Source organism: Alligator mississippiensis, chromosome 2 (genome assembly GCF_030867095.1).
Source record: "Alligator mississippiensis isolate rAllMis1 chromosome 2, rAllMis1, whole genome shotgun sequence".
Taxonomy (NCBI): Eukaryota; Metazoa; Chordata; order Crocodylia; family Alligatoridae; genus Alligator; species Alligator mississippiensis.
Window position 1 is genome coordinate 257,039,324 of NC_081825.1, and position 16,282 is coordinate 257,055,605.

Here is a 16,282-nt window from a genome sequence, read left to right on the forward strand (position 1 = left end):
AGTATGCTTAATTTACAGCAGGACTGGGTAGAGAGTACTTAAGTAATTTAAGAAGCTGCCAGACCAAATGCAGAGAGGTACTTGATTAACTGCTTGTGGCAGGACACTGAATTACAATTTAACTAGCCTTAATTAGATACTAACAGTGTCACACACTGAGGCTCAGTGTTCCAAGAGGAAGTAGCAGGAGTGCTTAATTAATTTTCATAAGAACGTATAGGGTTTGCCAATAATATTACACAATTTAAATTGCTGCCTGGGTTACCCACTGGTGTCTTGAAGCAGCCTGCATTGTACTCCATGTTCTAAACCAGAGGTTCCCAACCACTGGGAAGGGTTGGTTGCCAGGTTGTGATACGAGCCCCAAGCTCGGACCCCGTCTGTCCGCCTGGACGAGTGGCTTCCGCTGCCAGAAGTCGCATGTGGGGTTAAAGCAGGGAGATGGGGCAGCTCTGGGAGGGAGGCAGCTGGCTCTAAGCCCCGTCCTGCTCCCGTGCTGGTCCACAGTATAAAAAGGGTTGGGAACCTTTGCCTCCATCTTTTTGAGCAGGGACCAGGGCATCCCCCCACTGGGATCCCCAACAGACCCAGGGGAGGTGCTGCCAGGACCAGGGTCAGTGAGGACCTAGTTAGGGAACTTCTGGTGGGTCTAGATGTGTTCAAATCAGCAGGTTCTGATGATCTCCACCCCAGAGTGCCAAGGGAATTAGCAGAGGTCATTGCGGGATCCCTGACATGGCTTTACGAGCACTTGTGGTGCTCTGGCGAGGTGCCAGAGGACTGGAAAAGGGCCAATGCGGTTCCCATTTTCAAGAAAGGGAGGAAGGCGGACCCAGGAAACTACAGGCCCGTTAATCTTACCTTGGTTCTGGGGAAGCTCTTTAAAAAAATTATCCAGGAGCGCATCTGCAAGGGGCCAGCAGGGGAGATCATGCTTAGGGGCAACCAACATGGGTTAATTTGAGGCAGGTCCTGTCAGACCAATGGGGTGGCCTTCTGTGACTGGGTCACAAAATCCTTGGATGCAGGTGTCGCAGTGGATGTAGTCTTTCTAGACTTTAGGAAGGCCTTTGACACCGTCTCTCACCCCATTCTCATTAAGAAATTAGGCGACTGTGGCGTCGATGCTCACACGGTCAGATGGGTCGCAAATTGGCTGGAGGGCTGCACCCAGAGAGTGGTGGTGGACAGGTCTTTTTTGACCTGGAGGGATGTGGGCAGTGGGGTCCCCCAGGGCTTGGTCCTCGGGCCTGCACTGTTCAATATCTTCATCAGCGACTTGGACAAGGGGGTGAAAAGCACCTTGTTCAAATTCCTGGGTGACACTAAGATGTGGGGAAAAGTGGGCACGCTGGAGGAGAGGGACAGGCTGCAACTAGATCTAGACAGGTTACAGGGTTGTTTGACCCCAGCATTTTTTCCTGCCCAGGGCAGGGGGTCGGACTTGATGATCTGCTCAGGTCCCTTCCGACCCTACCTACTATGAAACCACTGTTCTGAACAATACAGAAAAGCTGCAGTGATATCTATTGCATGGAGTGAAGATGTAGGAGCAAATACAGAGTAAGCACAACTTCAGTGTCTAAAACGATCTCATCAGTGAAGTTATAAAAGGGCTAGAGAACAGGTATGTTTTAGCTAAATGAGAAGAGTAATTTAGCAAGCTAACTTATTCTTCAGGGCATAGCTACCAACAGTGTTAGCTAAGATCTCTTTCTGTTATACATATTTAACTCAAGTCTAAATGCAATAATAGCATATCCGAGTGACTGACAAAAATAGTTGTCAGCCTGCTACTACATAGAAATAGTCATATTAGATATTACATGTCCCTTAATCTGCAACATTCTCAATACTGTAATTTAGGTAATCAATTACTTCTCAAATCTGGTCTTGGATGGCAAATGGGTCAACTAGTTCTGTTATATCTAGTTTTTTTGATCTAGTTAAGTTCATATCAAATTTGTATTTAATTGCCTGGAAAAGAGGTCCTGCAAGTCTTCCTGCTAAAGTAGAATTCTTTCTTCCATAGTATTGCAGGAAAGTTGGGGGTGGTATTTTCAGCACAGATTCTGTGACCCGGAGCAGCACAAGCAGCATCTGTTCCCTGTAAAAAATATCAGAGTTATTTTTTGGTAAATATTTAAACTAGGTTCCTTATTATAGAAGACAGTTCACATTGTTTCTTTCTGGCAATACTTCTTTTTTTTTTTTTTTTTTTTTTTAACATCGAGGATAAGAGTCCAAAAAAGCTTTACATGTTGTATTTTAAGAAGTCTACTATTCTTGTCTCTCATTTTCTGAAGTCTGTTTCCTCTAGTTCCCTTTCAAGTGTGCTAAGCCTTATCACCTGCTCCTGAAGGCCTTTAATGTCAAAGTTTTACCATATTTACTCAAATCCAAAATGAGGTTATTCCCCCCCCCCCCCAATCACTGTGAGGAAAAAAAAATCATCTTAAGAGTGCCAGCCTGGAGCTGTGCTGCTGCTTGTCCCGGGCTAAGGTAGCTCATGAAGCATGAGATGATGGGGTGCATAGTGGGGGAACTGCAGAGAAGACTCACAGTACATAGCTGGGAGGAGCATTAGGGAGACAAAGGGAAGGGGAGGCAGGCAACAAGGGAGTAGGCACAGACATGGGGGGGGGGAAGGGGGATGAGGGGACAGGAGACAAATGACAGGCCATAACAGGATAGGCTGGGGGAGGGAGGAACGACACGACACAGTTAGAGGAGGTCAGCAGCAGGAATCTGGCGTCTAGCTCAGGGGTGGGCAAAATGCAGCCCAGGGGCCAGATGCCAGGCCATTCTATCTGGCCCATGGGGCCCCTAAAAATTTTACAAAATTAATATTTATCTGCCTCTAGCTGCCTATCATGTGGCCCTCGATGACTTGCCAAAACTCAGTAAGCGGTCCTCCACCCAAAATAATTGCCCGCCCCTGCTCTAGCTCCTGCTTTGGGGGATGAATTTAAGACAGCCACCCAATACGTAGATGCAATACATGGAAAAATCAGAACATATTTATAATTTTCCAAGCACAGAATCTAATTACTTGGTGGGGGGGGCTCTCTCTAATTCAGGTGGTCTTAGATTAAAGTAAATATGGTAATTAGATGAATATTTCTAACCTTTGCATGGACTACATTTTTGCACCAAAACAGTGTTTGGCATCATGATAATGAATAAATATGTTCTATCACCTTTAAAGAGTGGCTTATCTGTAGTCAGAGTTCAGTAGCACTAGCTGAGAATTTGTTTTAAAATGTTACACAGTGATGAAAACTTACAATTCATTATCAATAAATAATTGATTATCTATTGATAACTAACTGTATTGATAGATCTCTAATTTTACTCCCACATTTGCACTAGGAAGCTAAGACAACCACAGATTTCACTTGTGAAGTACTATTATTAGCTTTACTTACCAAGAACTCTGGAAACATTGGCAAGCAACCAAACACAACTCAAACAATTAAAGGAATTAGACATGTGAACATAGTTGCATATTCTGATTAATATCACTCCAGTCCCACCCAAATGGGGATACCAGAAAAGGATCTGTGCATTGTTCTCTCATCATAGCTGCTGCAGGCAAACAGTCTGGATGGCAGACACTTTTGGAAATTCCATTTATCAAATGCTAGAACAATTGGACAAGACCTGTTGGGGCACCAACAATGGAGCAGAAGAGAACTGAAAAAGTTCAAGCACCTCCTCCCCAAAAATAAGCTGCAGTGGGTCATAGGTAACAGCAAACCCCAAACACTCCTGGTGGAGGGGGAGGAGGGGGGAGAAATCATCATCATAAAACAGCAAGATTAGTAGTAGACTATGTATCCAAACCCAACTGTAACTCCTCCACAAGTGGTGAAGCTGGCTTCCCCAGCTATTGCAACTCAGCTCTTGTCCTCTGCCAGGAAGTACCAAGTCTAGCTGCTAGCAGATTTGAGGCCAGAGAATGGGATGTCAAAACATATGGTCTCTATCTTACCAAATGCAGATCAGATCAGAGAATGTCATGGTCTTCATAGAGAATCCATTTGGAGCCTCAAAGGCAACACACTGATAACATTTTTTATATCCCTACAGGTCTTGAGTGAGCAATCAGAGCAGGTGTCTGCCTTCAGTCATTTCAGTACCTCTGGAGGAAGATCCTAGCAGCTGCTTGTTTCTGCTTCTCAAATCTAACCAATACCTCTCCCAATAAATTTTCATACAGAGGGCTTCCCTGTTCCTTCCACTAGCGACTCATCTTCCAGCTAGGCTGCTAATGTCCATGGTCACTTGTCATAATAATTAGGCTTATCTGAATGGTCTTTCAGGGGGACTCCAAGAGCTCGTCACCTCCAACAATCACTCATAACGCTGACATGTTTGGAGAATTCCCACTAAAACTATTTTATTTTTAATAAGTCCATTTTTGGTTTGCTTATTAAATTTTTAAGATTAAAATATGAGGTTTTTACCAAGTTTTCTTGTCCATTGTTACTTGCACCACCATGTGACGGTAGATATTAAGAATGCGTTTACACATATCAGTGTGCTCATCCAGAAGATTTTTCATTTCATTTGCAGGTTCAAGAAAGAATATATTTGAAGAGTTGATTATAAAAACCTAAAAAAAGAAGAGAGAAATTAATTAGTTTAAAGCTAGCTAATGTTTTCAGCAATCTGGTCAGGAATTCTGAAAGAAAACAAGAAATTTAAATCTGCATAGAAACATTAACTTATCACACAGCCTTCTTTAAAGACGCATATGTACTAGTTTCTTCTCTCATATATTTCATAGACATTAGGGCTGGAAGGGACCTCGGAAGATCATCGAGTCCAGCCCCCTGCCCAAAGGACAGGAAGTCAGCTGGGGTCATAGGATCCCAGCAAGATAAGCATCCAGTTTGCTCTTGAAGGTGTTCAATGTAGGTGCTTGAACCACCTCCGGTGGCAGGCTGTTCCAGACCTTGGGGGCTCAGACAGTAAAGAAATTCTTCCTTATGTCCAGCCTGAAACAGTCTTGTAGTAGTTTATGACCATTCGACCTAGTCGTCATCCCTTGGGGCACTCTGGTGAACAAATGTTCCCCCAGATACTGGTGGTCACCCCTGATAAACTAATAGGTGGCCATCAGATCACCCCTGAGCCTGTGCTTTTCCAGGCTAAAGAGCCCCAGGGCTCTCAGCCTGTCGTTGTAGGGTCTGCTTCCCTGACCTCTGATCATGCGCGTGGCTCTTCTCTGGACTCTCTCATGCTTCTCCACATCCTTTTTGAACTGTGGAGCCCAAAACCGGACGCAGTACTCCAGCTGCGGCCTCACCAAGGCCGAGTACAAAGGGAGAATGACGTCCCGGGATTTGCTTGAGAAGCATCTATGGATGCAAGCCAGCGTTTTGGTCGCTTTACTAGCAGCAGCATCGCGCTGCAGGCTCACGTTCATCTTGTGGTCAATGATGACCCCCAAGTCTCTTTCTTGCATAGTGCTAGCCAACATAGCACTGCCGAGCCTATAAGGATGCTGCGGGTTTTTCTTCCCAAGGTGGAGAACCTTGCATTTATCGGCGTTGAACACCATCAGATTCTCGTCCGCCCACTTGCTGAGCCTGTCCAGGTCAGCCTGGATCACCCGCCTGTCTTCTGGTGTGGATGCTTTGCCCCAAAGTTTGGTGTCATTGGCGAACTTGGCCAGTCCGCTTCTGACTCCAGTGTCCACATCATTAATGAAGATGTTGAACAGTATGGGTCCAAGGACAGAGCCTTGGGGGACCCCACTGGTCACAGGACACCACGATGAGTGACTTCCATCAATTACTACCCTCTGGGTCCGACCCTGGAGCCAATTTTCCAGCCAGTGGATCGTGGAGGACCCAAGGCGACAATTGGCCAGTTTCTCCAAGAGGTGATCATGGGAAACCAGATCGAAGGCTTTTTTGAAGTCAAGATATATGACATCAATCTCTTCTCCCTTGTCCAGGTGATAGGTCACCTGGTCGTAGAAGGAAATGAGATTGGTCAAGCAAGACCTACCCGCAACAAACCCGTGCTGGCTATCCCTTAAGATGTTGGTGTCGGCCAGTCTATTAAGGATGGCCTCTTTAATAAACTTTTCTAAGATCTTCCCCGGGATAGAAGTCAGGCTAATGGGCCTATAGTTAGCCGGATCCACTTTCCTCCCTTTCTTGAAGATAGGCACCACACTGGCCTTCTTCCAGTCTTCGGGCGCTACACCAGAGTGCCAAGAGTTTTCAAAGATCCGTGCTAGAGGCTGGGCTATGATGCTCGCTAGCTCCTTGAGTACCCTGGGGTGAAGATTGTCAGGGCCGGCTGACTTGAAGGTATCCAGCTTCTCAAGATGTTCCTTCACGAAGTCAGCATCAATGGAGGGCAGGGGATCACCCTCACCCGGACTTCCCTGTCCCATAGCAGGCATGGGCATCCCATGGGACTGATGAAAGACCGACGCAAAGTACCTATTTAATAGGTTGGCTTTTTCCTGGGCGTCAGTTGTCAGTTGCCCCATCTGGTTCAGCAGGGGTCCAACGTTGCCCCTGCTTTTCCTCCGGCTCCCCACATGTCTGAAAAAGGACTTTTTATTGTCCTTGATGCTCAAAGCTAGTTGGAGTTCAGTTGCAGCCTTGGCTTTCCTGGTATGCTCCCTACAGGAGCGGACCAGTGCAGAATAATCCTCCTTGGAGGTGACTCCCATCCTCCATCCTTTGTACGCCTTTCTTTTTAGCCTCAGGAGGTCTGCTAGGTCCCTGGAGAGCCAGGGGGGCTGCTGTGCCCTCTTGCTGCCTTTCCTCCGAGATGGAATAGACTTAGTTTGTGCATTGAGGATCGCTCCCTTGAGGAGCAACCACTTTTCTTGAACTCCCCTCGCCCCGTGGTCATGGTCCCTTAGGGCGTCACTGACAAGCCTCCTAAGCTTGTCAAAGTCGGCTTTCCTGAAGTCAAGGACTTCCGTGTTGCTGACTGACTTGCCAGCTTTTCGGCGGATGGTGAAGGTGATCAGTTCGTGGTCGCTGTCACCCAGCTTCTCATCAATCACTAGGTCCCCGACTAGGTCATCCCCAGTAGCCAGTACCAGGTCGAGCAGTGCTTTGCCTCTCGTTGGCCCATAGACTTCTTGAGTCAGGTAGAGGTCATCCACACACGACAGGAAGCTTTGCGATCGCTCAGATTTTGCTGGGCGATCCTCCCACGAGATGTCCGGATAATTGAAGTCACCCATGACAACCATGGTCCTGGAGCATGCGGCCTCAGCCAGTTCGTGGGCAAACTCCTGGTCAAGCTCAGGACTTTGGGTGGGAGGTCTGTAGTAGACTCCCACCATTGTGTCCCCTGTGCTGTGTTCTCCACGGATTTTAACCCAGAGGGTCTCCAGCCGTCCACCCTGGTCGCCAATATCAGCTTGCAGGGACGTGTAGCTTTCCTTAACATAGAGAGCTACACCCCCACCCCTTTTCTCTACACGATCCCTCCTGTACTGTGTATAGCCATCTATACTCGTGGTACAGTCATGGGTGGAGTCCCACCAGGTCTCTGTTATCCCTATGACATCATAATTATTTGCATTGAGCAGGAGGATGAGTTCCTCCTGCTTATTCCCCAAGCTCCTGGCATTTGTGTACAGGCAAGCAAGTGCCCCCTGGGGGGCTCCTTTCTTGCCCACAGATTTTACCAGGGCTGGGGCAGGGGTGGGCTCCCTTAAGTGCCTTGACCTGCTGGCTTTGCAAGGATTGCTCAGCGGGCCAGCAGTGGCATTAGTCCCCCCGTCCCCCAGCAGGCATATTGATGGTGAATCGTCTCTCTTCAAACTGGAGGATGGGAGCACATCCATTGCACAAAACCACTCCTGTCTATTGTAAGGCTCCAACAGTTCAAGGGAGCCACACAGAACTGCTGTATTGTAACCACACAGTGTGCCTGAAAGTGATGGTAGCATTACTGTATTTTGGAGATAGGGGACATTTCCACAACTGGATGCCCTCACCACTTAGCATGGGACCTTGTGTTACTATCTCTATATTCCCATGGCTCTGTCCACACTGCCAGAACCATAATAAATATCAGTGAGCTACACATTTACTTTTAATTCTAAAGAAAATGGAAAATAAGTCTTGATTGGCCATTAAAAAAGGAATAAAACCCAAACAAAAAAACACACCAAGCTAAATACAAATTCCACAAATGAATAGCAATAGTGAAAATTTAGAAAGCAGAAGATAAGGAGATTGTAATCTTTAAGCACCGGATATACAACAATGCTCCACAATGAGCATTTCAATATCAATATTAACTTTGTTTGGTTCCAGGAGAGCCATGCTCCAGCTCAGTGCCAATTCTGATATATGATCCAATCTCTTGAGTAGTGACATGACTATGCTGTGAATTTGAACTGAATGACTGATAAAGTTCCAAATAGAAGACAGATATCAGGTTTATTTTTCTGTACAACATGAAAGAATATATACCTGGCCAACACAGCAAGTAGAATTTCTCAGTGCAGTTGGGAATATTTCTTTGATTTGTTGTGATTCACAATAAATAAATAAAAACAACAATCCACTAGCACATTTTGTGTATACACAGATGTCTGAGATTTTACTGTGCTGGAGGTATATTATATTTATATATTATTATAGAGAAGTTTCTTATTTGTACTAAAAGTTTCTCTAAGCTAAGTGTGTGTAAATAAGAACTTCAGCTGCTGCAGACCTGTTGGTGAAATTTGTTTATTCTCTACCTACCAAAGAATCAAGCACATCAACCAAACAGGCTACAAGAGAATCTCTCTTGGGAGACGGAACTTCCCTACAAGCAGCCAGTGTGCTTTGCTGCTTGCTTCTCTTTCTCACTCCCTCAAGGGGAGATGTAATGCGTCAGTCCCAGTCAAGCAGGAAACAGAACATGCCACCCTGAGTGCTTCAAGCTGGAAAAGCTCAGTGCTGAAGCAGTTAGGAGGCATGCTCTACTCCTGGTTTGTTTCCTGCCTGAATCACGCTGCAGCACTTGGGTGCTGGGAAGCATACAGGCATATTCCCTGCCCAGCCACATCTGGGCTGAAACACAGCACAGGGGAGAGGAAGGCTAGAGGACACTGTGCACAGCATAGACCCTGCCTCCACCTTCTCCAAACCTAAAGATTCCTGCCTACACTGACTTCTGGGCTGTATGCTCTAGGGACTCCTGGCAACCCAGCATCCTCACTGAAGGCACTTTGCTTGAACTTCTGTACAGGTCAGTTTTTCTCTTAGGAAAACAAACCTGGGAGAGTTGTCCTGGATAATGTGAATGTGTGTACACAGCCTTTGATTTGATTACAAATGTCACTTTCTTGATGTTTGTACTGGCTGTCCTGCCAAGATGTACAATGTCCAGAACTCATACCAAAAATGAAACTATTCCTATGCCACTCAGAGAAATTATTGGTGTACACCATCACATCAATTCTTAGTGATCCTGGTTGTTGGACTTTGCGGTTTAGGTATGAAATTATACCAGGATGATTCCAAGACTTGATTTTAAATTACTGCCTTCAAAAGAGATGAAAAAGGTTTGAATATACCTTCTTTATCCTGACAGAGAAATGAGATGCCTTTCCAATGCTGGGATGCATATAATGTTTGAAAGAATGGGGAGGTTTTTCTAAGACAAGAGAATGATCTAGCAACAAAATTTAATGCATTTCAGCAGCTTGAAATTCCTGAAACATACAGGACACAGCACTGATAACATCCACTTTTAGTGCCTTCAGAAGAAGACAGACAGCTGCTGCTGCTGCTCAGAAGCTGTAACTATTATGTCTGCCCAAGCTTGTAGCAATACAAGTGCAGCAAAATAGCTTTAACTTTGGATTAATCAGAGTTAAAGCTGGGATGATTTAGCTCACTTGTATCACTACTTGTACCTCATACCCATGTAGCAGTTCCAGGTAACACCTACTGTGCATAGGCAAGCAGCAGCTTCCCCCTCCACACTTTTGAAGCCATTTCAATGTACATTTGTCTAGGTCTGCATTTAGGCTAAAGTCAGAAGGCTACCACTGCAGCAGCACATGGAGAAAAAGAAAAGGAAATAGTGACTTTAGCAAGTCTCAAACAACAGGCTGTGCTACAAACTAGGGGTGTGCGAAGTGGGCTGTATTTGATTAGGATTCAGCTAGATTCAGGGGACAGTGATTTGATTCGCTGATTCGGATCACTGTCCCGATTTGATTTGGCCAAATCTGAATCTGAAGATTTGATTCTGATTCAGAGAATCAGTGATTCAGCCATAGACAGCTTTATATGTTTTTTTCTACATACCTCAAGGTACCAGGCGCAGCTTGTGAACGTTGAGATGGTGGGGCAGATGGAGTGTCCCACAGGAGTGCGGGGGATCCCACTGCGCGCTTGGTGGCAAACCTGGAAGTGAACTAAAAGTACTTCTGGTCCACTTCTGGGTCCACGTCAAGCACGCAGGGGACTCCCCCCCCCTCCCCCCCCCCCCGACCTCAGCTATCGGCCATGGGGGGGATCCTGGGTGCTCCTCCAGACCCACAAGGCACCAGTCGCCTAGCCGGGGGGGCAGGTCCCCTGTGCACTCTATTGCCGGGTCCACTGAGGATTGGAAATACTTCTGGTCCACTTCCAGGTTCACCACTGAGCGTGCAGGGGACTTCCCTGCGCTCCTGTGGGATGCTCCATCTGCCCCACCATCTCAGCATTCACGAGCTGCACCTAGTACCTTGAGGTACGTAGAAAAAACATATAAAGCTGTGTCTATGGCCGAATTGTCGAATCTCTCCAAATTGATTCAGAGGCTTCTGATTTAATTTGGAGAGATTAAAGGGTCTCCTGATTCGATTTGGAGATTCAGGTGCTGAATAGGGTCAAATCTCCTCCAAATCGAATCAGCAACTGAAGCTTCGCACAGCCCTACTACAAACTTATCTGTGTTAGTTTAAAATACCTGTCTCTGGATATGAGCAGTTTTTCTGTTTTTTTTTTCCAGTGCCTAAAATCATCAGCTAATTCAAAACATTTCAGGTGTCAATTTTAATATTTACAGTCCTTAGAAAAAAAAGGCAAAATGTAATATATTTTAAAATGAAACTTTTCATGAACTACCATAGTCCAAGACTTGGAATCAGAAAATACAGTTTGTAGGACTGATCCTTCTTGGCATGAGGATGGTATCTCAGCTCTGTCTCAGAAAAAATATAGGTGAAAGTCCTGACTCACATTGTTCATTTACCTCAATGGGAGTTCTCTTGTTGACTTCAATATACATTGAAGAAAGCTCTTTGGACAGGGATAAGAAGAAGAGTGTGGGCTCACAATACCATATTTACTCGAATGTAAGACAACCATGAATACAAGACTTCCCCCAGTAATTAGATTCTATGCATGGAAAATGTATAAATGTTGTAATTTGCCAGGTACTGAATCTCATTATTGGATGTTTGCCTTGAATTTGTCCCCCTCCCACTGCTACAACGGAAAATAAATCAGGGGTGTGTGTGTAGAGGGGACATGATCAGGTAACCTCCTTGCCTTCTGCTGCCCCTAACATCTTCTCCCTGCAGCCCCTTCCCTCCTCCTAAACATGTCTATAGAAATTTGCATATAGACAAATTATTATGGATACCCAATGACTTAGTTCACTCAAGGTTGACGCAATTTACCTTTTTTTTTAAGTTTTAGCATAGGTACTTCCATACATTAACAGCACTTTTGTATATACCTACATATAGTACACACTATCTTTTTTTTATTTTTTTAATTCGTATCCGAGGCCAATTTAGCAAAACTAATTCCAAATCCAAGAGTCCAGAACCATAAGTGGCCCTACTACTGCCAAACATCCTCCACCCACACGTGGGTCTTCAGATGTTTCCAAATCCTTTGGCAGGCATCCTACTTGCAGGCCCAAGCCCCGAGGCTTGGGGTTCAGATGCCATAAAGCCTTAGCCATAAAGCCCTCAAAGCAAGCGAGGAGACTCCTATTTCCATAAAGTGGGCTTAAAGCAGCTATACCTCAGTGGGTATTGAACCACGCCAAAAGAGCAGCTCTCCCGGGATGTGGTTCAGGAAAACTGCCTTCATGGACACAGATGCATGGTATTTTCCCTGCCAGGTTAAGAAGCCACAACGCTTGTCCTGAGCCTTCAAGAGGCTGTGCACAGTATTAGCCCAAAGCAAAAAGGCTCTTGATTTACCATATAGTTCACTGGACCAGGCGCCACCAGAGTCAACAGCATTTAAAGTAATGGTGACCCCACAGCTCAGTGCTGCTGCTCATTATGTATGTACACTCCAGACACCCCCCGCAAAGGATCCACATGCTAATTATTCCACCAGTCATGACTGGACCTGGGTTTTCTTGTCACAAGTCCTGGGATCCTCCAAAAATGTATACGCAGATGAGATGCAGGGCAACCTCATGGAAGATGGGTCACATTAATCATATGCAACAGGCAGAGACAGGGGGGTGAACAGGTTTAAGGCCCCATTAGGTGATGTTTGCCAGACATTTAAGGCTGGTGAACAGAAATCATTGGAAATGGGAAAGAAAGGTACAACTCAGCTCTGGGAGTAAAAACTAAGTGAAAATGCATTCACTATACTGGCTCATGATGACTTGAAAAAGAGTCAGCACTGAGGGGGACTAAGCACAATCGGCACTGCCATATACCTTATTCAGGTGGGCAGCGCAAGGCTATTCTTGTGGTAGGTTCCCCAAATTTGCCCAGTATATGCTATGTGTTTTACAGTCATGCTCAGTGTTGGCTGCATTTAAAATCAACTTCATAAGTGGTTGGTTACTGAGCACAGGCTGCTTTTGACAGCAGTTTAACAATAGATGACGTATTTAATGAGGTTTCTTTGTATTCGAATGCAAGACAATGAGCTATACCATATACAATATACAGTATATACAATATACTATACACCCAATACTATATTTGAGTAAGTATGGTAGGTAGACATGGAAGACTTCTTTTATTGTGGAGAGGCTGTTGCACACAGCTTCCACACAGCTCTTGACACAACGGAACCTTAATCCACTGGCAAGGAGACCAAATGGGGATCTCTTTCTGGCCTTCATCCACCTTCTCAGCCATTGAGATACTAACATTTTCTTTTGCCTACTCTGCTGTTGAGGACTTGTAGACCCACAGCTGTGGGCTAGGTTTATTATAGTGGCGACTTGTACTCACCATGTCACAGCACCCTCAAAGGATATATGTGGCTTTTCAAGAGGGAAACCACGGCTATCTGCTGTCCCCACCACATCCTGGTGGTGCTGCCACTGCTTGGTCTGTGACTTATCCATCACTCACCTCTGCTTATTTTGCATCTAACCCTCCCTGAAGGTCAATCCACTACCTACCACTTGTGGATGTGTTTGGTAACAGTACAACTCTTCCTCCCACGGTAGGTAGGAAAAGAATAGTGTAGAGGTTAAAGAAGCTGCTATTAGAATAAGAAGGTCTAGACTAAAGCTGTAAGACGAAGCTACGTTAATATGCTCAGCTAAGAGGAAGCTTAAAATGTTTTGCCTCTGGCAAGTTATAGCAAAACAGAAATTTGACTGCAGAGGGAACAGGACTGGGAGTCTGATTAGTGATTATATTATATATATATATATTTTTTTTTTTTTTGCCAAGGGAAAAAAATATTCCAGACAACAATGGCAGCCTTACCCACCTCTGGGAATTTGGACCCATGCGGTTTTATGAGTAGCCACAGTTCTCGGGATATAATAATGCTAACTCCCAGTAATCCTCTTTTTATTTCCAAATACACACTGAAAATAAGAGTCAATAAATTTAAAGACCGTACATTACCTTCATTGGTCAGGTGCCACTCTTGATTGATCCAGTTTGTCCTCTCACCCAGATCACTCCCATAAGCAGCACATATACTTTTGGATCTTAAAGCATGTCTAATCTTATCCATTTCTCCAGATAGTTTTTCAAAATTGTGGATGCTTGACCAATGTCTTGGATTAACCCAAGAGTAATGCCCATTATATCAAAGAAAGAACACATTTTTCACATTGAAACAATGGTACTTATTCTCTCAGGACTTATTCTACCAGATCCTTTAATGTCCTCCTAATAATGTTTTCATCCAATATACAATTTGTCTACCCAGTACATTTGTAAAACATAGTGGATGCTATGAAAGAGAACTCAATAGAGACATCACTTCAGACCCTGATAAAGGCCTCAACACTGGACCTCAGACCAGATGAAGGTTAGTTTAGATCAGGAGTGTCAAACTCACCTTGTGCCCCAGGCAGATCTGAACCACAGGGCTCACTGTGGGCTAGATCTAGCCTGGAGCACAAAAAAGTGGTGGCACTGGCAGCTCTGGTGTCAATCCAGAGCACATGGTAGCTGCAGAAGCAGCTCTGGCTCTGACTTGGGGCATATGGTGGGGGCTGAAGCCTTAAGATTGCAGCCAGAACTGCCACCACCATGTACCCCAGGTTGGAACCAGAGCTTCTACCACTACTGTCGCCACAGCAGCTCCAGCTCTGGCTCCTGCAGAGGCTGACAGCAAGGGAGATAAGGCTATAACACTGGAGACAGGAAGAGCAATCAGGGCTGGAGAGCAATCTGGGCTGTCAGTCCTTGCTTGCCCTCCTGCCACCGATCACCATGTCCACTGTTTGGTTGTACTCTATTTTTTTCCCAGAGAACAGGTATCCCTACTGAGCCTGTAGGCTTTAAAAAGGATCACAAGTCACCCTAGGATGAGTGCTTATAGCAGATGCTGCTGAAGGGCAATGCTCAAGGGTGCCCTTTCCCATTGTCTTTCCCCATGGTCAGAGATGCGGGAAAAGGGTGATTCAATCTAATGTTACCTTGTAAATAAGAGGATAATGAGTGGGCTTGGGGCAGTCACAGCCACCTTTTGAGAAGGTTGTACAGCTTTGGAGATAGTAAGAGGCTTTTTCTTTGCTAGTAACTGAAGCAGGCCAAGTAAGCATTGTCAGTGGATATTTAAGTCAGAGTCAAAGAAAATTATGGTTTGAAGGGACCTCAGGAGGTCATGTAGTCCAGCTCCCTGAAAGCAGAACTATCCCAACTATATTATCCAGTGCGTGGTGACCAGTGGGGTCCCTCAAGGCTGTCCTAGCGCCTATACTCTTTAACATCTTCATCAGTGATGTAGACATTGGTGTCAGGAGTGGGCTAGTCAAGTTCGGTAATGACACCAAACTCTGGGGTAAAGCATCCACACCTGAGGACAGGAGGGTGATCCAGGCAGATCTTGACAGGCTCATGAAATGGGCAGATGAGTACCTGATGGTGTTTAATACTGAAAAATGCAAGATTCTCCACCTTGGGAGGAAAAACCTGCAGCATGCTTATGGGCTCGGCAGTGCTACGCTGGTTAGCACTATAGATGAAAGGGACTTGGGGGTCATGATTGACCGCAAGATGAACATGAGCCTTCAATGTGATGCTGCTGCTAGTAAATCTTAGCTCTATCCTCCAGCCTATCTACTACTCCCTCCAGCTTGGTGTCATCCACAAACTTGCTGAGGGTGCCCCCATCCCATCTTCTAGACTGTTGATGAAGATATTGAACCAGATATTGTGCCCAATATTGAAGAGATTTACGCTTATGAGTTACGATCATGAAATCATGTATATAGTAGAGCTGCAAGGGACCTCAGGAGATTATCTAGTACAACTCCCTGCTCATGGTAGGATTATCTATGTACATGATCAATTGTGTAACTAAGAGTTCAATGGTGGGACTTCACCATACATTAAGCATACCTACAAGAATTTTTAGTTACTGGCAAGAAGAAAAAAAAATAAATTATTTTATTTTTTTTTTAATATAAAAATGAAAAAAAAATCCCCTACAATTAATCCTCGGAACTGTCCAAAATAATCAGCCTCTGTGCCAGCATCAGCAATAGAAAATATCAACTGCAGGAACAAGACTGTTAACTCTAGTTAACCTTTACTAGAACAAATTGACTTTTATTAGAAGATGTTTAGGATTGTAAATCCAAGAAAAAAGATGACAAAGCCGATAGGGAAATACAGAGCGCCCGGGCGAGGGACTAACAATAGAAGGATGGGGTTTTCTACTGCAAACCATAAAACAGATTCATAGATGTTAGGTTGGAAGGGACCTCAACAGATCATCAAGTCCGACCCCCTGCATAGGCAGGAAAGAGTGCTGGGTCTAGATGACCCCAGCTAGATGCTTATCTAACCTCCTCTTGAAGACCCCCAGGGTAGGGGAGAGCACCACCTCCTTTGGGAGCCCGT

The 16,282-nt window shown here is 45.1% G+C and overlaps 1 protein-coding gene across 5 annotated transcripts in view; it reads right to left on the minus strand.

Moving 5' to 3' along the window:
• Positions 1 to 16,282, minus strand: part of RALGAPA1 (Ral GTPase activating protein catalytic subunit alpha 1) — a 223,614-nt gene that overhangs the window by 163,409 nt on the left and 43,923 nt on the right. For all 5 annotated transcript variants that reach the window (XM_019488741.2, XM_019488740.2, XM_006258745.4 and 2 more), the window contains exons 13-14: positions 4,470 to 4,618; positions 1,978 to 2,107 (exon numbers count right to left, since the gene is read on the minus strand). In XM_019488741.2, coding sequence (XP_019344286.1) covers positions 1,978 to 2,107; positions 4,470 to 4,618 — 279 coding nt within the window. The remainder of the gene's footprint in view (positions 1 to 1,977; positions 2,108 to 4,469; positions 4,619 to 16,282) is intronic.